This window comes from Xenopus laevis, chromosome 6L, assembly GCF_017654675.1.
Source record: "Xenopus laevis strain J_2021 chromosome 6L, Xenopus_laevis_v10.1, whole genome shotgun sequence".
In the NCBI taxonomy this organism is placed as follows: domain Eukaryota; kingdom Metazoa; phylum Chordata; class Amphibia; order Anura; family Pipidae; genus Xenopus; species Xenopus laevis.
Window position 1 is genome coordinate 154,847,752 of NC_054381.1, and position 21,983 is coordinate 154,869,734.

The 21,983-nt window shown below is 40.7% G+C and overlaps 2 protein-coding genes across 2 annotated transcripts in view; one reads left to right on the top strand and one right to left on the bottom strand.

Moving 5' to 3' along the window:
• The window catches only part of ccn4.L (cellular communication network factor 4 L homeolog), a 46,766-nt gene extending 35,650 nt beyond the window's left edge, over positions 1 to 11,116 (top strand). Inside the window, exons 2-5 of the mRNA XM_018268275.2 lie at positions 5,250 to 5,526; positions 7,360 to 7,617; positions 7,945 to 8,138; positions 9,826 to 11,116. Coding sequence (XP_018123764.1) covers positions 5,250 to 5,526; positions 7,360 to 7,617; positions 7,945 to 8,138; positions 9,826 to 10,125 — 1,029 coding nt within the window. The 3' untranslated portion in view covers positions 10,126 to 11,116. The remainder of the gene's footprint in view (positions 1 to 5,249; positions 5,527 to 7,359; positions 7,618 to 7,944; positions 8,139 to 9,825) is intronic.
• Positions 11,117 to 13,556: 2,440 nt separating this feature from the next.
• ndrg1.L (N-myc downstream regulated 1 L homeolog) overlaps positions 13,557 to 21,983 on the bottom strand; it is a gene marked incomplete at its 5' end in the record, with an annotated part of 29,954 nt that continues 21,527 nt past the window's right edge. The window contains 10 exon segments of the mRNA NM_001094390.1: positions 13,557 to 14,594; positions 15,952 to 16,003; positions 16,097 to 16,132; positions 17,006 to 17,053; positions 18,210 to 18,261; positions 19,353 to 19,409; positions 19,648 to 19,751; positions 20,747 to 20,803; positions 21,040 to 21,126; positions 21,606 to 21,666. Coding sequence (NP_001087859.1) covers positions 14,350 to 14,594; positions 15,952 to 16,003; positions 16,097 to 16,132; positions 17,006 to 17,053; positions 18,210 to 18,261; positions 19,353 to 19,409; positions 19,648 to 19,751; positions 20,747 to 20,803; positions 21,040 to 21,126; positions 21,606 to 21,666 — 799 coding nt within the window. The 3' untranslated portion in view covers positions 13,557 to 14,349.

The following is a 21,983-nucleotide window of genomic DNA, read 5'->3' on the forward strand; positions in this document are numbered from 1 at the left end:
TATTTATTTATACATTTAAGTCCTGTATATAAAAGCAGTGGTGAATTGGTTTTGTTCTTGCCAAAAGGGTAACTAGTAACCTACGCGTTTCATGTCCCATGGACTGAGCAAGTATGCCCTGCACCTTATTGGCTACTCTTAATTTGGTGAGATTTATTCTCTTATGTGAACATTTGGGTGGGGAATCTGGTGGTTACAAAGTATTTTTTCTGGGTCGTAACTATCAGTCAGTCCTGTTGGAGAAACTGACTCACTGGGTGGTATAAGAACGCTTGTTCCAGGTCTACTGACCAAAGCAAATATTTATGTCTCCAATAGTTGACCTATAGATTCTACTTGCTGTTTGGATTCTAGGGGTTGCTGCAATGGTACCAGTCTCTGTGCCTTTTATTCCTCTAGCATAACTAGAACTAACTTCTGAAAGTCATAATCTTCTTAAAGTGCAATACAAACATGAATTCCGTGCCACCAATTCTGTAGTGCACAACGAGCAAGTCAGTGATATGCGGAACATTTCTAAGGCTCTTGCGTTACTGTTTTGTCATCTGCTTCCCAACATGTATTCTGACTAGTATCCATCCAGAACCAATACAAGCTGATCTTCAGCCTTTCCACCCTGGAAGTTAGATTTTATTTTCATTGGTTTGCTTCCCGGAATAGGCTAGAAACAGATCTAACTTCAGGGAGTTCTGATTGTCAGCCAAGGATCCCACACATTCATGTAGGATGCTGATCAGTGTATTATTGAGGCGGAAAACCTACTTTTTGTTTTGCTTTTGTTCTATCAAGGGTTGGTGTTGGCCTTCTGTCTGTGCAACATCCCATTCCAAAGCCAACGTTGGTTCTTGTTTTCTCCTGAAGCATCTTCTTCTCTTTACTCTTCTGGGAAGGTTCCCGCTTGTTGTTGCTGCGATTGTTGTTGCAGTGATAAGAGCATCAGTGAGTTTTCCACATATTGTACTTATCTCTGCCAGGCTCCTAATTGCCAAATGGTGGAAATCCAACCACGTCCCAAGCATGGAAGAACTGATTCATCTAACAGACTCAAATCTATCCTATGAGAACTCAGTGCTCCTACACTCACCGCCAACATACAGAGACTCACCCACCAAGCATGGAAAACCTGGAAACAACAACCCTCCAACTCTCCAAATACTTATCCACCCTCCAACTATGATGGCACATAGCCAAGACAGCAGGACAATGGTAGCAAAGACCTTTCAAGCAGAAAAAACTCGTATCCCTCCAATTACCCATAAATACTTACCCTCTTACCTCCTTTCCTTTCTTACTGTTCTTTTTCTTATCCGGTCTGTTGAAATCTCAATGTTGATTATAATGTTGATTAATTGTACTTTGAAAAATCAATAAAGATTTCAAATAACAAAAAAAAAAGAACATTAGTGTGTTGGACACAGATGATGGGGATCAGGCATGACTCATAGTTGAGGTTGTTTTCAGAGGGCAACTGTGTATTGATTTTTTATTTTTTCTGGTTTTACCTTGTTCTTCTTGCACCTACCAATTATTACCTGGTCAATAAACCCAAGGGCGTTCGCTAAAAATATACCCCCATGCAGACTTATTTGATTTTGGAAGGAAGTACCCTGCTAATAATATTTTCCGCTTTAACTTTGGCTGAGACGAATGGCATGGGTTTGATAAGGAATTGAGGAGTCGTGACTAAGAAGCTGGAAACATCCAGCGTGAGAAAGTTCGGCAATGCCGCGGAAATCACACTCCATATGTAAGCCGCTTCTGTCTCTTATGCCGATTAATAGCGTATGCTGGTCGCCTAGCAATGTCCCGGCTCCTGTCAAGCAACGTAAAGAACTCCTGTGCGCAATATCGCACACCCACCTCTATGCTGCACAGTGATTGGGTAGAAGGCTGTTCAGTTAGTCCAAGAGGGGACTCTGGGTAACGACCTGGAGAGGTAATTTTTATTTGGCATGGTAAGGGCTTTCTCCTTCACCAGGTCCCTATTAAGGGATCGTGTAAGCTTTATCTTTTTCACTTTTCTTCCAACGTACTGTCCCACCTTCCTTTCCTAATAGATATGCTGCTGCACATTCCTTGCTAATTAGGGTTGCCTAGCAATGGACTTAGAGCACAGAAACAGTTGGGGGTTTAAATTCTGTGGGACCATGCGGTCTCTGGTTGTTTGTTCTGTATTCTCCTGACGACTATCCCTGTAGGGGATAGAAACGTTGAGTCTCCAATAAAGTATCACATTTGTTAAGCTTCAGAAGAGTCCCGTAAGTGTCGCTATTCCTGCAGATATACCATTACATGTTTGCTGGCACCCGGCATTTACACAGGAAACGGATATATATATATATATAATTTTGTAATGAGTCAGGGCCTCAGCAGAGCCTCAGGGGTCAATGGTCAAAGTGTCTGGAGTAGGAACCTAGGGGAAGGCTGGACTGAGAAGCAGGTAGAGTAGGTGTAAGTCAATATGGAATAAACATTAAGGTGCAGGCAGAGTTAACAGTAGGTAGTACTGACTGAAGCACTGGCAGGTATCAAGGCAAGACTAAGAATGGGAATTGGCAAAGGCAATAGGTCAGGCAGGATAAAAGGTAAGAACTTGGTGGGCCCCGGCCCTTGTGGGACTCGCCAGCTCAGCCTCGTTCCCTCCTCACCACCAACAACTTAAAGAAGAAGGAAAGCTACAGAGACGGTTTATTGCCAATAGATTACCCACAATAGTGCAAGCTATAACACTATATTTATTCTGCAGAATGATTTACCATACCTGAGTAAACGGCTCTAGAAGCTCTCTCTGTTTGTTTAGGATAGCAGCTGCCATATTAGCTTGGTGTGACATCACCTGCCTGAGTCTCTCACTGCTCGCTCATAGCTCTGGGCTCAGATTACAGCAGGGAGGGAGAGAGGAGCAAACTGAGCATGCTCAAGCCCTAGCCCTGGAGGTTTAAGATGAAAACAGGAAGTCTGATACAGAAGCCCATGAGTACACAATAGAAGGAAAGAAATGCTGTGTTTCTTTTGACAGAGGACTCAGAGCAGCATTACTTTGAGGGTTTACTGGTGTATTTATATAGACCTTTCTGATAAAGCTTACTTAGTTTTAACTTTTCCTTCTCCTTTAAGAGTGCTCCACAAGTAAGAGGAATGCAACTTGCAGGTGTATGTGTGTGTGTTGGGGGGGGTTGTAGGCTGGTGGTGCGGTTTATGACAGCAGAGGAGTTAGTGGCTGGGGTGGGGGCCCCTGAGGTGACAGCCCAGTGGGCTCCAGCCACTCCAGTCCAACACTGGGAGAGCCTACTAGCAGTAACTTTGACCAAAAGAACTGGCAGCTTCCATTGTTGTGTGGGCCTTAAAAAGTCATTTCACATAACTCGGTGGTGCCCTGTTGTCATGTCTAGTAGGCCTGTGTCATATTATGTCTCTGCAATATTACCAATGTGTCTTCCTGCGACTCTATGATGTATAATGGGAAATGTATGGAGGAATTCCTGGCTTCCCGAGGGGCATCTCTGACGGTGAGTCAGCTGGTGTCCGGGATTCCTGAATGTTCCATGTGGCTATGGAAGTGAATGAGTACAAGTCTCGCATGAAGTCAGATTCTTGAATAGTATTCTCTCATAAACGAGCCCAGATTCATGTGCTGATAAACAGGTCTCTGCTATGGAGAGCTCAACAGCGCCACCTAGTGCTATTTTACTTAATGTGCTCGTGAGCAAGACCAATATTCTCTTATAATTTGGTGCTAGACAACTAAGCAGCTCAAAAGTGCCCCCCTTTAGTGGTAATTCATTACTGGGTCTTGTTCTGTTCCTCACCATTAAAAATCTGGCATGGCAAGTGCAAGGAAGTCCTGTTCTTACCACCTGCCATATTCTGTTTTTCTCTGCATTGCTGGTTCTGGCTGCTGTTAGACTACAATTCCCAGCATGCTCTGACAACTATAATACAGTTAATCAATATCTATAGGGGGGCTGGCTGTCCTTACTGTTATTTGAAGCATGTGGCTGAATAGCATAAGATCTCCGGACACCCCTGTCTGTAGTACATGTGTTTAACGACCCCATTGGAAGTGTTATTTTATGGCACTTGTCCATATGCTGCTTTAACTGATTTATTTTGTTTATTTATTTAGATATTTGGCCATGTCACATGGCAGCCCCTGTTACTCTCAGACATGTTGGAGATTTGGCATTTGCTGTAGTGCAGTAAATCAGAGCAGCGATGGTCTGTCTGGACTACACTGTACTGCTGGATCAGCCCTGCATCTCCTCTTTATTTTCTTTCTGCCCTTCTTTTTTTTAGATTTGGATTTTTTTTTTTAAAATTTGACACCAGAATATGTATCATCTGAACCCCCCTAGTGATTTCATACATATGGAATGCCAGACGGGAGTTGGAATGCCTCAAACTAACCAAAACAATTTTTTTCTCCAGTAAAAATGACTTAACCTCTTTCGTATTGGACTGATCACCAGGCTGGGGGGGGGGGGGATTCCATGGACAAACCCCTGTGTCGGGAGTGTGAGATCAGCAGCCTGCTGGGAGTTGTAGATCAAACAGGATTGGGATGATCTTCATACACATGTGTTATACATTTGTCTGCCCAGCCGCTGGTCTGATCTTAACTGGAATTTGATGCGAACTGGCTGCTGTATTTACTCACTGAGCCACAAGAGTCGCTGTCGAGTCAGAATTACACTAGTTCCAACCAAATTTAATGGGGAACTATCGCAAAAATGAAAATTTAATATAAGCTTCATCGTAATGAAACAAGAAACTTCTAAAACTTCTAAATACAATCAATTAAATATTCTGTATAGTTTCTGAAATAATCAAGTTTATCTTCACTATTCCTCTCTCAGCATCTGTTTCTCTTCATTCTCTCTTCATTCAGCAGTTGGGTGTCAGATATTCATTGACAGTTAGATCCAATATATCTTATAGGGGGGCTCCTTTTGCCTAGAAGATGTATTAGAGCTCACTCCATTAAACTCACCAGACATCCTGTCTCTCTACATGCAGGATTTGTGCAAAAGGCAGTTATTTTGTTACATTTTGTTTGTACTGGAATCAGTTATTTGAGTGAGATCTAATACATCTGCTAGGAAGGAGCCCCCCCTATATTAGCTTATATTAAATTTTTATTTTAGCAATAGTTCCCCTTTAAATAAAAATAAGGAAATAGGTTTATGTTGACATTGGAGATATATTTCCATCAAACCTGCTATATAATAATTGTTTTGTTTAAATCGCAGGTATTTTGTCAGAACGCCACTACAATGTCGCCTGTGACTTCCGTAACCGAAGCTTACACCCGGAGGCAGTTCTGTAAGTGGCCGTGCGATTGCCCACAATTCCCCCCAACGTGTCCGGCAGGGGTGAGCCTACTCACGGACGGCTGCGATTGCTGTAAAACCTGCGCCAAGCAGCGAGGCGAGAACTGCACCGAGGCCGACACGTGTGATATTCACAAAGGACTGTACTGTGACTACAGCAGGGACAGTCCTAGGTACGAAGTGGGTGTATGTGGACGTAAGTTTTCCATATCTTACCCTTTCATTTCCTAGTGTAGGCAGATATTTTTTTTTTTTCTTCCCATGTTGGCTGAACTGGTATTCCAACATGTCCAGTTGAGTATTTTATTGTCAGGGTATGAATAGCACAGGTCTGGTCTGACTTTACAAAGCCATGATATAGAAGCATAGAAGCACTATATAGAAGGTAGGAGGGCATCCAAAGCACATTTCATAGTGTTTGTAGGCTGCTTTGAGCTTGAATGTCTTCAAATGCTGCCAGGAGGTGCAAGGTTTAAGGAAAGAAGGAGAAGTCAAAGTTACATTTTCACAGATCTGGTGTTTAATTGGAAATGTACAGCAACTCTCTTTGCCCTGGGTGATGTGTGCCTTGGCAGGGCTACTTTCAGATATCATGGGGCCCAAAATACCTACCTGGCCCTGGCCATGCCACCAAAACATCCTCCCAAACACCATTCATATCTCAGGAAGGCTCCCCTTCTTTTCAGCAGTAGGAGCCCACTGGGGTCAGGCCCTTGACAGACACCTGAAAGCACTTCTTGATGACAGTCTAGTCCACAGGCAAGTAATGTTCCCTTGTGAGAGTTGCCTGAGTTTTGCAGACCCCAGTATTATTCTAGATTGGTGCTCTCTAATGGGGTATGGGTTACTTGGCACCTTAACACCCTGTATGGTGATTCTTGGGTCTCAACTACAGCAAAAATAGGTACCAGGCACCAATTCGATAGCGTCAAAACTTCTTGGTATAGGAACAGATACTCCTATGCAGAAATTGTGCTGCAGCATTTTAATCAACACTGTGTTGATTAAAATGCTGCAGCACAGTTTCTGCATTGGAGTATCTGTTTCTATACCAAGAAGTTTTGAGACTATACACTTTAGGAAGGACATAAAGTTGGGGACAAGATACTAAAATTTCTCTGGCGCAAGCTGAGCCCTCATACCAAGAAAACATTGAAGTAAAACAATTCAATAGCGGGAAGGCATTTTATGCAATGTTTTTGGAGATTAGAAACGGAGACCTGGTGACCTCATCACGGTGTTGCCCAATGTCAGTGCAGAATATACGTTACTATACTCATAACAGTAGATGTATCACAAGTAGCAGAGAAAATGGGTTCCCTCAGCAAAGAACTGCATTTTATCAGCTTTAATCAAATTTTAAAAAGGGATTGGTTGACAATAACGGTGTTGTTATGTTTTTGCAATTAGCCTAATCGTTGCCCTTTTCTGGTGAGTGGTGAGCCCAGCCTGAAGGCATGTTATGTACAGATTTGGGGAGAATGCCTATTTGTTCTATTAGCTACACCTGAAAGTCTTTCTTGGAGGACATTTAAATGCAAGAGCTTTGGTTGGGGGTGTGCCTAGCCTGAAGGGCAGTTATAGAAAGATTTGGGGAGAATATCTATTCTTAGATACACCAGGTCATAATCTATTCTTAGATACACCAGGTCATAATCTATTCTTAGATACACCAGGTCATAATAGAGCAGGGCCAGGTAGGCATTTTGGGCTCCTTGACATCTTGGAGACCAATTAGAACATGATTCAAGGTGAACACTTAATGATATCCTAGATATTCTTTGATTTTTTCTCTATGGCTGAGCTAAGGTAAGCCCTAAACCAAACGTTTTCCCCCAAAGGGGGGTATGCACCACATACAGTACATAGGGCAACTTATTTTCTAGCAGATAGGATAACATTTGTATGATCTCTTAAGAAATTGATGTCAAACATATGCAGAAAGAGAAGCTTGACATTAACACTTAATCTTATTTCTCAACTCAAGTAAAATAAGTCATAATGGCACATTTTATCCCCTGTTTTATAGAAATGACTGGCGTGGGCTGCATGCTCAATGGTATTAGATATGTGAATGGCCAGAGCTTCCAGCCCAACTGCAAGTATAACTGCACGTGTGTTAATGGGGACGTAGGATGTGTCCCGCTCTGCACAAACTCCCGACCGCCGCTGGTCTGGTGCCAAAACCCCAAGCGCATCAAAATGGCCGGGAAATGCTGTGAACAGTGGATATGTGATGATCTGAAGAGGGTCCGAAAAACGTCTCCTCGTCATATCGCTTCTTCAGGTGGGTTTCCCATCATGCTTTGCCAGCCGTAGAATTTTACATTTGCCCCTGATGGTCACAAGGCTTCTGTAGCACAAATGATAACTAGGTTTGGGGTTCTGATTGGCATAATGTACCCCTACTATTATTTTACTGTTTACTCGTATGCTTACTAGAATGGCTTCAGCGGGCAATCTGCTGTTGACTTAAAGTAGGGAGATCCAAATTATGGAAAGACCCCTTATCCGGAAAACCCTAGGTCCCGAGCTTTGTATAACAGGTTCCATGAAATAAATGAATTTCAACAAAATCTGGTTTTCCTCTCTTTGTTTGCCCTGCACCTTGTAGCATATGAAGGCGAAAGTGAATCCTGGCACAATAATTGTATCGTACAGACGACCTCATGGAGCCCCTGCAGCAAAACATGTGGACTAGGAATTTCCATCCGGATATCCAACGATAATGACAAGTGCATGCTTCGCAAAGAGAGGCGTCTGTGCAACATGAGACCATGTGAGGTGGATATAACCAAACACATAAGGGTAAGCATCTACATTAGCCTCAAATTCAGGGACTAAAGAAGGAAAGGAAAAGAGAGTAAAGGACTACTTGTCACGTTCAACACATACTCAATTAAATAAAACAGCAGTGCAGACATTAATGCCCACCACCTCAAACCATAGTCCCCTGATCAGTGATCCCCAACCAATGGCTTGTAAATAACATGTTGCTCTCCGACCCCTTGGATGTTGCTCCCAGTGGCCTCAAAGCAGGTGCTTATTTTTTAATCCCAGGCTTGGAGGCAGTTTTGGTTGTATAAAAACCAGATGTACTGCCACACAGATCACATAGGGGCTACCAAATAGCAAATCACAGCCCTTATTTGTCATCCTCAGGAACTGTTTTTAACCTTGTTTTGCCCCCCAACTCTTTTAACATTTTAATAGGGTTCATGAGTAAAAAAGTTTGGGGACCCCTGCCCAATAATGTACATAGCAGCCAGGAGATATCATATAAAGATCTTCGAGGAGATCTGGCCCTTTCTGTCACATCATGATTATACAAAGATTGTCCTCAGTGCTGTGTTCTACAGTTCCAAATAGATGATAAGAGGTTGGATTGGCATATTCCATGAAGAATAATATCTCCATTGGGGGCAGGGCAGCCACCAGGGGGGGACAGGGGGGAGAGTTGTAGGGGGCCCCGAGGCTAAGGGGGGCCTGGCCACGCCACACTTACTTGATTAGCCGGCCCCCCATCTTTCTGAGAGCTGCTGACTTCGGGAAGGCATGGACATTTAAGGGGCCCTGGCCACCAATTTTCTCATAATGTGCGGGGGGGGGCCTGGCCACCAATTTTGGCCACTGGTTTTTTTTTCTCATGTGGGGTCCTAGCCACCAATATTTTTTAATGGGGAGGTCCTGGGCACAAATGTTTTTTTATGGGGGGCCCTGACCACCAATATTTTTTATTTTTTATTAACATGTGGGAACCCTAGCCACCAATATTTTTTTTGTTTTTTTACTGTGTGGTGGGGGGCGGACCTGTGGAGGGGGGAGGGTGGACCTGTAGGTGGGGCTTGCAGTGGGTGCAGCCCAGGGGGCCCAGGAAATTTTGTCGTATGGGGCCCTGCGATTTCTGATGGCGGTCCTGATTGGGGGAAATCCTTAGGCACATCGCTCAACAACCACCTCATCTCATCAGTTACATTCTATCTTCCTCCACTCCTTTTTATCCTTCCTGCTTATTTTTTGATGCCTGGCTTGGAGGCAGGATTTGGTTGCATAAAAACCATATGTACTGCCAAACAGAGTCTCCTGTAGTCTGCCAGTCCACCTAGGGGCTTCCAAATAGCCAATCACAGCCCTTATTTGTCATCCTCAAGAACTTTTTTCATGCTTGTGTTGCTCCTCAACTCTTATTACATTTGAATAGGGGACCCCTGCCCAATAATGTACATAGCAGCCAGGAGGTATCACTATAGAGATATTTGAGGAGATCTGGCCCTGTCTGTCACCCTTACTTCTCTGGAGTCTCTACAAAGGAGGACATTGGCTTATAGTTATGGGAGAAAGCAAACTTCCCAAGAAGTTCCTTGTGCTCTATGTAAGTGAAAGTAACTTGTTCTGTAGGTGGCTATGTGCTACCCACCTGCTGTGCTTTGTTTTTATCTCAACCACATATAGATACCTTCTAAAATAAAGTTTTTCATTGCATTTTTTTTGTTAGCCAGGGAAAAAATGTCTATCAGTGTATAGAGAAACGGAACCAAAGAACTTCACCATATCGGGCTGTTTGAGCAAAAGAACGTACAGGCCCAAGTACTGTGGCGTTTGCACAGATGACAGGTGCTGTATACCCTACAAGTCGAAGACCATCCAAGTGGAGTTTGACTGTCCGGATGGAAGTGGCTTCACGTGGAATGTCATGTGGATCAACGCTTGCTTCTGTAATCTGAGCTGTCGGAAACCAAATGACATTTTTGCAGATCTGCAGAGTTATCATGATTATACAGAGATTGTGAACTGATGTGAAGGCCTGTGATGGAGGCGACCGTCCAGGACCACCTGTGACAACCATGTCCTCAGTGCTGTGTTCTACAGTTCCAATAGGTGCTAAGAGGTTGGATTGGCATATTCCATGAAGAAAAATGTTTCAAGTGTTTGAATTGGGTGGAAACTTTAGGCACAATGCTCACCAACCACCTCCACTCCATTTTATCCTTCAGTTTAGCCTTCATTCTGATGCATCTTCTCCTTTTAAATTTCCAATATTCTTTTTGTTTTTCTCTGCGTATTCCAACTGTTGTTTCCTTTATCCTGTATCTTCAGTCTTTCTTCATTCCTCTTTCTTTTATTTTCCATTTCTTTTCTTCTGTATACTATTAAATTTGCCCTTCCCTACCTGTAAAACTCTGCTGGGAGTAGAACAGAGTTAATGGGGTTCTAAAAATCAATATTTGGCATGGACATCCCAAGTTTTTTACTTGTAAAGGCCCCTAGAATTCCTTTCTGGTTTTGATTGTGTCTACATTATGACTGGACAATCAATAGGCCTCAGGTAAAAGAGTGCTGGCAGGTAGTGATGAGTGAATTTTTTTTTCACCAGGCATGGATTTGTAGCAAAATTCTTTGTTTTGTCATCAACAAATTTCTTTATGAAACTTCTGCAAAAATTTGCCTTGAAATTTTTCACTGACAAAACTGCCATGAAAAAAAAAAACGCTCATAGGATTGAGAAAAAAAAGCCTATGCCTTTCAAATTTTTCACCTTTTCACAAATCTTTCAGCAATTTTGCTAATTTTCTGGTGAAACGAGACAGATTTGCTCATTGCCTGGAAATTTAGATCCAGTGGCCACTCTGACCCTGGCGTCTTAACAACAGATAATATTTTACTACCTTCACATTGTTCAACGTACATATGAAAAGATCTGAGTGTTTTTGTTCTTTCTGAATTCTTCTTTAATAGAATCATCGGCAATGCCATTAAACTTTCTTTGAAGAGGGTAAAAATTTAAATATGAGCCGCAGTCCAACTATATTTAAATATGTTTAGTCTCTCCTGGCACTCGATTGTCTGCACTAATTTGTAGGGCAGTTTTATATAAAATTTATATATGTATTTTTTTATTTTGAGGTACTGCTCCTCACGGTGCTCTGCTACAGGGAAACTTGGGGTCTGAGACAGTTTAGTTTATAATCTTGGCACAACAAATATCATTGTAAGCTTGGCCCATTGGAGAATGGATACAATGGCAGAGCAACTCATTGCCCATTTTGTCAGTGTGATGCCATGTTTTTGCCGCACAAATTATGCAACCTCAGATAACACCACAAGATAATATCTTCTCAATGTCAAGTCCTTGATAGGCTTTTCTGGCAAAGTAGCAATTTTAGTTCCTTGCAGTATCGAGCTATAAAGAGTCTCTTTCTTGTCCCAAAATTCTTCAGAACTACAGATGGGTGTGCCAAAGATGTGAACATGAACATTAGATTTTAAAGTATTTATTTTAAAAGATTTTGTGAAGCATTTTCTTTACGATTGCCCTTCAAGGGACCCTATCAAGGGTCGAAGTGAATTCGAGGGACTTTTCGAAGTAAATAAATTCGAAATTCAAAGTCATTTTTTGGATACTTCAACCATCGAATAGGCTACTACGACTTCAAATTCAAATTCGATTCGAAGTAAAGTAGTTTGAATATTCGACCATTCGATAATCAAAGTACTATCTCTTTAAAAAAATACTTAAAATTAAACCTGCCGAAGTGCTATGTTAGCCTATGGGGACCTTCTAGTGCATTTTTCTAAGTTTTTTGAAGTCGGAGAAAAATCCTTCGAATCGTTCGATTCAAAGGTTTTTATCTTTCGATCGAATGATTTTACTTCGACCGCAAATGGGCAAATTCGATGTAAAAAAACTTCGACTTCGATATTCGAAGTCGAAGTATTCCAATTCGATTGGCGAATTTCGAAGCTTTTTCTACTTTGAAATTCGAACCTTGATAAATCTGCCCCATAGTGTGCCAAATCATACAATATCCAAGTTTAAATGTTTATGTGGTCCATTTCCTTTTGGTTTTTTGTTGTATTTATGTAAATCATTACATTTTTATTTTATTTAAGGAAAAGTTGTAAAAAATTGTAAACCTATTAAAAAAGCAGGATAATAAATCTACAGACTCCTGAGTGTGTGGAAATCACTTTGGTAATCTCATTTACATCGGGAAAAAATAGACAACCAATTAAGGAACACATTTATTTTCCCATGATTTAAGAAATTGCTCTGAAAAAATGTGATTATGTTTTTTTTGAATTTCAGTTTTCCAGACTAGAATTATGAATCTCCTTATACAACTATCTCAATTATCAGGAAATTGTTTTAGTAGTGTCTCATTCTATATGTACTACTCAAAATTCCACTTATGTGTATAAGAGGCTCATTTATCAACATTCTTATTTTAGTGGTTTTAGAGGTTTTCGAAAACCACAAATAAACAAATTTTCTCTAAAATTACGAATGCCATGTAATTAATAAAAATATCTGAATCTAAAAAGCATGAATAAAAAAAAAATGTGAAAGCCTCATAAACCTCTAATTGTTCAAGTCTTTTGGGCAATTACTAGGGAATAAAAATCTGAAAACCTCTAAAAGTCCAAATTGATCCAAAATGGGCAAATAGGATAAGCACAGCTCTCACTGACTTGTATAGGACCTTGGCAGCTTTTACATGACAAACTTTTGTATTAGAGTTTTTCGTGGTGTTTACACTTTACAAATCTTACATTTTTTGAGTTTTAGAGAAATTTTAAAAATCCACAAATTTTTAGAAATTAAAATGTTAGTAAATAAGCCTCCTTTTTTCCGTTCAAAATGTTATAACTGTTTTAAAATGTATCACGTTTAAAAAACCAGAGGCAAAGATTGTTGAAAAAACATTATAGAACGACAAACAAAAAAAATGAAATAATAGTAAATGGCATTATACAACACGGAATCTTCATAAATACACCCCAGTGAAAAGTTAAATGTTTATTATTCTTTAATAAATACAATAATTGCATTTCAATATACAGTGAGCTCCTTCAGTGTCCCTCAGGTCTACAGAAATTTTAAAATGTATCTGCCCCCAAATATTTGAAAAAAAATGAAACAAAACCCAAATACTGCAGCTATGTTGAAAGGAGCTATAACACAATTTTTAAAGACTCATCTGAGTAATTTAATTAATGGTAAATTGCAACTCTCCTAGAGAACACAGAATAGAATTATACAGATACACTGTGTTTGCATCAATTTAGCATTTTCTTTCATTAGCAGCCACTATGTGCGTATGGTCTAAAATAATAATCAGATTTATTTTAATGTATTTGTTGCTTTCCTCCTTTTTGCTACTTTCCCTGTTGTCTGGAACACAGTCATTTTTTTATTAGATAAGTAAAATTATTTTTATTTTTCAATTTTTTATAAATACACACCCACATCCCATTATTAAGAAGGTTATAATATGTTTAACAGCAAAATAGAATCAGATTAATTTTTGGTTTAATAAAATGAGTTCAAAAACGTTCAAAAATGTTATTTCAAATAAATTTAAAAATATGGATCTGAACCTATTTTCAAAATCAATTTCAGAAACGAATCTGACGAATTTTGTACATTTTCTTTTCTCTGAAGAGCGTAATTTGACGTAAAAAGTAGGCAGTACTTCAGAGCCTTGTCTTAGAAACCATTTTTTTAGTAAAAATCAACTCTTTCAACAGAATTTTATTAAATGCACAATACCTTTATAAATATTCTCTGCCATGATATATTTACATTGTACTCCAACTTTTAAACCAGAAAACAAAAATGAATTGGAAAAATCTTTAAGGGTCTGGCAATTTCTCAGAATTTTAGTCAAAAAGGATAATATAGGATATTATATTTTCCGAAAGAGAAATCAAACATGTTTAGAGCTTTACAGAATTGGTACCAAATGAACCCATTTATCGTTTAGTTAATACCACTTTTAACTGTACTCCTAGTACTGGATTTAAGTCTGATTTGCCCGGAACAGTATAAGTTATTTAGCAAGACTAAATGCATCATTAAGAGGCTTTCATTTTTACTCTTTGGTCCTCAGGTTTTCCAGTTCACAGTGATTATATCAAAACGTAACCCCCCATTTGCTGGTAGAGTAACCCAGATAGCGGGAAGGGTAGGATGTTTCCAATTGGCAAGCAGGTTTATGTTGTTGAGATGCCACGTAGCTTAGCAGGAGACTTCCATGGATTTTGGACTGTTTTGGTCAGAGTTGATGTTGTTGGTGTCCGTATGGGAACGGCTGCGGTTGCCATCACCGGTGTGCGCTCTGCTCCTGTTCCCGTCTCCGGTGTGGGAGCGGCTCCTTGAGCCCTCGTTAGTATGAGACCTACTCCTGTTGCCATCTTGGGATGAAGAGCTGGCGGCTGATCCAGTGCGAGATCTCATCAGTCTGGTCATACTAGCAGCAGGCACTTAAGGAACACAAGGAAAGAATATTTAGATCTCAACCAACATATTATAGACAATACATTTTATTATAGTCCCGCCAACTGTATTGTATTCACACTGGGTGCTTAGTCAAATGCTGAGCCATATATGCACTTTTAAGTGTAAGGCCAGACGAGGAGATTCGGGGAGGTTTTGTCACCTGGCGACTAATCGCCACGTCTTTTGCGCGACTATCTCCCGAACTGCCTCAGCGTTTTTTCTCCATAGGCTACAGCGCAAAATCGCCTGCACTAATGCACACGTGGCGATGCGTTTTCTATATTTGCCCGAAGTTGCCTCGGCTAAACCCCATGATTTCTTGGGATATGCCCAATAGATGGATTGCTTATGAATGCTTCCTAGTGATGGGCGAATTTGTCTTCAATGAGTTCCGCACAAAATTTTTTGACAATTTTAATACCCGTGCCTATTTTGTCCAAATGCATCAATGGGCGTCCGAATAATTTTGACGCACGACAATTTTTATGCGTGCGACTATTCTTTTTGCCAACTAATTTTCTCCGGTTTCGCTAATTTATTTGCCTGCGGCGAAACGCGGAAATTCACTGCGAATTCCCGCCTGGTGAATTTATTCGGCCATCATGGGTATGGCAGAAATGCTCCACCAACCAGCTTCATATTTGACTTCAACCTCAAATTCTATGGCATCAGCTGCCAGGTATCTGATAGCCAGCACCGTAGAACCATAGTTTCTGGGTTCTGTTGAGTCTTAAAGGGGGGGATCTTGACTTGAAAAATTATGACAACCATCCATTGGGTTAAAAAATTTCTGAAAATACTGATTTAGGCCCAGATTTATCAGAGGTTAAGAAAAATGTCCATATTTTTTCTTTTATTACTAGTGGAAGGAAAATCATTCCCCATAGACTTAAATTCCGATACAATTTCTACCAGGATGAAAAAAAAACTTTTCCCAATAATGGATTGTTTCCTATCGTACTTACTGTATCCCATGCCCTGGATCTTGACTTGAAAAATTATGGCAGAAATGCTCCACCAACCAGCTTCATATTTGACTTCAACCTCAAATTCTATGGCATCAGCTGCCAGGTATCTGAGAACCATAGTTTCTGGGTTCTGTTGAGTCTTAAAGGGGGGGATCTTGACTTGAAAAATTATGACAACCATCCATTGGGTTAAAAAATGTCTGAACATACTGATTTAGGGCCAGATTTATCAAAGTTTAAGAAAATGTCCATATTTTTTCGTTTTTATAACAAGTGGAAGGAAAATCATTCCCTATAGACTTGAATTCCGATGAAAAAAAAACACTTAAAATGAAAAAACACCCAACAATGGATTATTTCCTATTGTACTTACTGTATCCCATGCCCTGGACAAAGTATTTGAAAGCTTCAGCAAGTTTTGCCGGCTGTAAAAACAAAGAAAATGAAAATCAGCTGATTGTTAAGCAAAAATATGTTACAAAAAAAAAAAAGAAGGAAATTAGGAAAAAGGAATTTACCTGGATGACCTGAGGAAATCCCCCGCAGTCTGACATCTATGAGGCAAACAGATTGATATATATTGGCGTTGAACATGCTGAAAACCAAAAAAATGAAGGAACCCTCCCCTAACAAAGAGACCAACTGCTATATTTTTATATGTAATCGGAAGTTCATCAATGGGAAGTCTTCTATTGGTAGCCTTGTTTCAGCGCGGGCTATTCTTTTAATGATTTAGTTATACCATGTGACACATCCTGATAGAATGATTGGTTAGTGGGCAGGGCCTGTAATAAGTTGTTTATATAAGGGGCTCCCCGTCAGTTACACCATGTGACATGTTATAAATAAGAAAATGGGATGAAGACTAAATAAACTGCAATAGGCGTCCCACTCGTTATTTCTTACTGTCCCTTTGTCATTTATATGAGAAAAATAACAGATAAATGGGCAGTTTGTTTTTATTAAGGATGTTCGGAGTGAGTGTGTCACATGATCTCAGCACAGATAGACTGTCAGCTCTTCAGGACAGGGACCTCATTGCAACATAGTATTGAAACTGATGGCAATTATGTATTTATTCTCACTGTAACTTTGGCCCTGTTAGTGTTTATATATATATATATATATATATATATATATATATATATATATATATATATATATATATATATATAATGATTATCATATGATATACAGGTATTGGACCCATTATCTGGAAACCCGTTATCCAGAAAGCTCTGAATTAAGAAAAGGCCTCCTCCCATATACTCCATTTTTATTAAAATAATCAAAATTTTAAAACTGTAGTAGACTTAAGGTATGAAGATCCAAATTACAGAAAGATCCATCCGGAAAACCCCAGGTCCCGAGCATTCTGGATAACAGGTCCCATACCTGTACTAGAGAGGAGCCATATAAAATCTTACCTTTAGTAGGGTGGTCTTAGTGGGGTCCAATTTTGAGTTACATTCAACCTAAAGAGAGAAAAATATTTATTTTACCCAGATTTACAGTATTGTAACAGACAATTACCAACAGCAAGACTTACTGAATGATTTCAACTTCAATGATAAAAGAATGTAGAATCCATTAAAGCTTAATTTACGAAACATAGGTCTCATAGCTGGGACTAGGAGATACCATAACAGCTAGGTATCCCCCTGTACTAAGCACAATTCAGCAGGAACAGTCCCCTAACTTTGCTCATAGTCTGTACAGAGAGATCCCATAAAACTATGGCAGCATAGGTATTCCCCTGTACTAAGCACAATTCAGCAGGAACAGTCCCTAAGTTTGCTCATAGTCTGTACAGAGAGATCCCATAAAACTATGTCAGCATAGGTATTCCTCTGTACTAAGCACAATTCAGCAGGAGCAGTCCCCTAAGTTTGCTCATAGTCTGTACAGAGAGATCCCATAAAACTATGGCAGCATAGGTATTCCTCTGTACTAAGCACAATTCAGCAGGAGCAGTCCCCTAAGTTTGCTCATAGTCTGTACAGAGAGATCCCATAAAACTATGGCAGCATAGGTATTCCTCTGTACTAAGCACAATTCAGCAGGAATAGTCCCCTAAGTTTGCTCATAGTCTGTACAGAGAGATCACATAAAACTATGGCAGCATAGGTATTCCCTGTACTAAGCACAATTCAGCAGGAACAGCCCCCTAAGTTTGCTCATAGTCTATACAGAGAGATCCCATAAAACTATGGCAGCATAGGTATTCCCTGTACTAAGCACAATTCAGCAGGAACAGCCCCTAAGTTTGCTCATAGTCTGTACAGAGAGATCCCATAACATTATGGCAGCATAGGTATTCCCCTGTACTAAGCACTATTCAGCAGGAACAGCCCCCTAAGTTTGCTCATAGTCTATACAGAGAGATCCCATAAAACTATGGCAGCATAGGTATTCCTCTGTACTAAGCACAATTCAGCAGGAACAGCCCCTAAGTTTGCTCATAGTCTGTACAGAGAGATCCCATAAAACTATGGCAGCATAGGTATTCCTCTGTACTAAGCACAATTCAGCAGGAACAGCCCTTACTTCCTACATTCCTGTAAGGTCCTATGTCATTGTCTCCTACAGGAACTGCCCCCAGAATGTTTAATCTAATAAATGGGAACATACCACAGCATCCACAGCAGGGGAACTGTCTCCGACCACCAAAAGTGCAGGACATCTGTAACAGCACAGGCAGAGTTAGTACAGCCCAAATACAGTGATATACTTTATTTTATTTTGAGTTTTGATGGGGCATAGCAGAAACTTTGCTTGAATGTGACATAGTATAGTGCTGCAAGTATGTGTCCCTATCTGGGCACCTTATGTTTCCCTGAGACAAATAAAGTATCATAAATAGATAGATTTTTCCCTATTTTTATAGTTTTTTTTAATTATTTGCCTTCATCTTCTGACTCTTTCCAGCTTTCGAATGGGGGTCACTGACCCCATCTTAAGAACAAATGCTTCTGTAAGGCTACAAATGTATTGTTATTGCTACTTTGTATTATTCATGTTTCTATTCAGGTCTTTCCTATTCATATTCCAGTCTCTTCTTCAAACCAATGCATGGTTGCTAGGGGAATTTGGACCCTAGCAACCAAATTGCTGAAATTGCAAACTGGAGAGCTGCTGAATAAAAAGCTAAATAACTCAAAAACCACAATTAATAAAAAATGAAAACCAATTACAAATTGTCTCAGAATATCCCTCTCTACATCCTACTAAGGGGCAGATTTACATATGGTCGAATATCGAGGGTTAATTAACCCTCGATATTCAACTGCCAAAGGTAAATCCTTCAAATATCGAAGTCGAAGGATTTACCGCAATTATCGATCAAACGAAAAATTCGAAGGTTTTTAATCCATCGATCGAACGATTTTTCTTCGACCAAAAAAAGCTTGCAAAGCCTATGGGGACCTTCCCCATAGGCTAACATTGAGGTTCGGCAGGTTTTAGATGGCGAAGTAGGGGGTTGAAGTTTTTTTTAAAGAGACAGTACTATAGTCAAACTATTTTTAGTTTGAATCGTTCGATTCGAAGTCGTAGTCCAAGGTTGAAGTAGCCAATTCGATGGTCAAAGTAGCCAAAAAAATCATTCGAAATTCGAAGTTTTTTAATTCTATTTCTTCACTCGAACTAAGTGAATGTGCCTCTAACAGTTAATTTAAAGGTGAACAACCTCTTTCCTAGTAAAGGGATTGTACATGTAGGAAGTATCTTTATTATCAGATAAGAAGCAGCACATAAAGAATGAATATAACTCACTTCAATGTAACAGCGTTTGTTCCTGGAATGGGTCGTTCAATCTCCAGATCTCTGCGGCTGTTTGGGGACAAATAGAGGGAAATCATTATGACTCAGTTATGGATTTTGATTGAGAGATGCCACAAGCATGCCATAAGCATAGCCTTTATCCCTTCATATGTATTTATATATTCCATATACATATTTAATCTGATTGGCTCTTAAGCACATCCCATGCCATAACATAATCACCCTTATCTATTGTATGATCTCCGCCCCTTAAGCACATTACAGGCCATAATATCCTGGTCCGTACCTATTATATGACTTCACAAAGTGCTGCACGTTGTTCTGGTTAATGTCATGGAGAATATGTTGCCGGTAGGTCTCCACCAGCTCAGGGTTACTGTGCACCTCATCCTGGATTCAAAGACACAACGTGAAGAGTTGAGGCTTAAATAATTATACCTGCCATACATACAATGCAGGGCCTGGCTCTGGGTGCTTCTATAGGGGTGATACGGCTGATATAAGGGATCCCAGCAGAGGGTGGGTGTGTATGTGGGTGCCTCTATAGGGGTGATAAAGCTGATATAAGGGATCCCAGCAGAGGGTGGGTGTGTATGTGGGTGCCTCTATAGGGGCGATAAGGCTGATATAAGGGATCCCAGCAGAGGGTGGGTGTGTATGTGGGTGCCTCTATAGGGGCGATAAGGCTGATATAAGGGATCCCAGCAGAGGGTGGGTGTGTATGTGGGTGCCTCTATAGGGGCGATAAGGCTGATATAAGGGATCCCAGCAGAGGGTGGGTGTGTATGTGGGTGCATCTATAGGGGTGATAAAGCTGATATAAGGGATCCCAGCAGAGCTGGCGTATGTATGTGGGTGCATCTATAGGGGTGATAAGGCTGATATAAGGGATCCCAGCAGAGGTGGAGTATGTATGTGGGTGCCTCTATAGGGGCGATAAGGCTGATATAAGGGATCCCAGCAGAGGGTGGGTGTGTATGTGGGTGCCTCTATAGGGGTGATATGGCTGATATAAGGGATCCCAGCAGAGCTGGAGTATGTATGTGGGTGCATCTATAGGGGTGATAAGGCTGATATAAGGGATACCAGCAGAGGGTGGGTGTGTATGTAGGTGCCTCTATAGGGGTGATACGGCTGATATAAGGGATCCCAGCAGAGGGTGGGTGTGTATGTGGGTGCCTCTATAGGGGCGATACGGCTGATATAAGGGATCCCAGCAGAGGTGGAGTATGCATGTGGGTGCATCTATAAGGGTGATAAGGCTGATATAAGGCTGATATAAGGGAACAGAGGGTGACAAAAAGGAAATACAAAGCTGATGACAAAGTCAGCACCCAGAGGAGAGATATTTTGGGCTGAATCCCTTTGCTACACAATAAACTCACCTTTGAGAAGAGGTGAGAAATGACCATATCAGGTAAGGCGTTAGTCCACCCAGAAATCTTTGGAAACACAAAAAAAAAAATCACCACAATTGCAAAAACTGCAGCAGGTTCATGATAAAATGTAAATATGTTGCAGTTGTTCAATGCGTATGTTTCTCAGGGGACGACATTGAATGTTGGTATCGGCAACCAATCAATATTTTTCTTGAATTCCCAGTTCTCCTGTGAGCTGCAAAGAACAAGATGGCTGCTGAGTTTATGGCAACCCATAATGCACTGCGGATGTGACTTACCTTAGTGGCTGCCCAGTCCATCCAGCCTTCCGCACAAGGGTTAATGTTAATGAGCACCAGGCCTTCTACCATGCTGGGGTGGTTGAGCTGCAAGAATAAAAGAGTTGATTGAAACTGGGAGAAGAGACACCTAAGAAACAAAAGAAACCCAGTGCTGCTTGTGTTCTGATTCTTATGATAGTTGGGCTTAAATCCAAACAATGAAATCAGCCCAATTTGGCCATCACCTGGGTAAACAAATATAGGGCCCAGGGGCATGCAAGAAGTCTAGTCTGACCCCAGCTTTTGGGGTTTGGGGTAGGACAAGAAAATATATTAATAAAAAAAAAATAATATTTTTGGTGTCATTCTGATTTGTCCTTGTTAATAACAGAATATGAATCCAAGAAGCCTGGGGAGTCACAGGGCAGTCTGGTGGCCACAGAAAAGCCGGGGCATGCGACACCGATCCATGTACATCACTGGCCTATAGGCTTTCATGCTTAAATTTTGGGAAACATTTTGGGCAACCTTCACATGGGTACAGAGGCACAGCATAGACAATCCAGCAAGGCCTGAGAACTTACAGCGAATCTGGTAAGGATGTAGGCACCCGCTCCGATTCCTAAGCCCATAACAGTCCTCAGTCTATAGGATAAAGAAAGGAAAGGATGACTTCTTAAACGCAGAAGAACAAAATGTTCTAGAACCTCTTTATGGCAGTACTGCAACTTTGTCCCAGCAAACCTTTAGTAACTTATAGCAACCAAACAGATGTTTGCTCTCAAACAGGTGACCAGTCTATGATATCTGCTGATTGGCTGCTGAGGGTTACTAGGCCGGGTGCAAACCTTATCCATTTTTATTATTATACCCTCTTGGAGTTTGCCTGTTCCACCAATGGCATTTGTATGCCTGCTCTCTGAGATGTTCTCCCATTTGTTATTAGTCAGAGACCCCCCCCC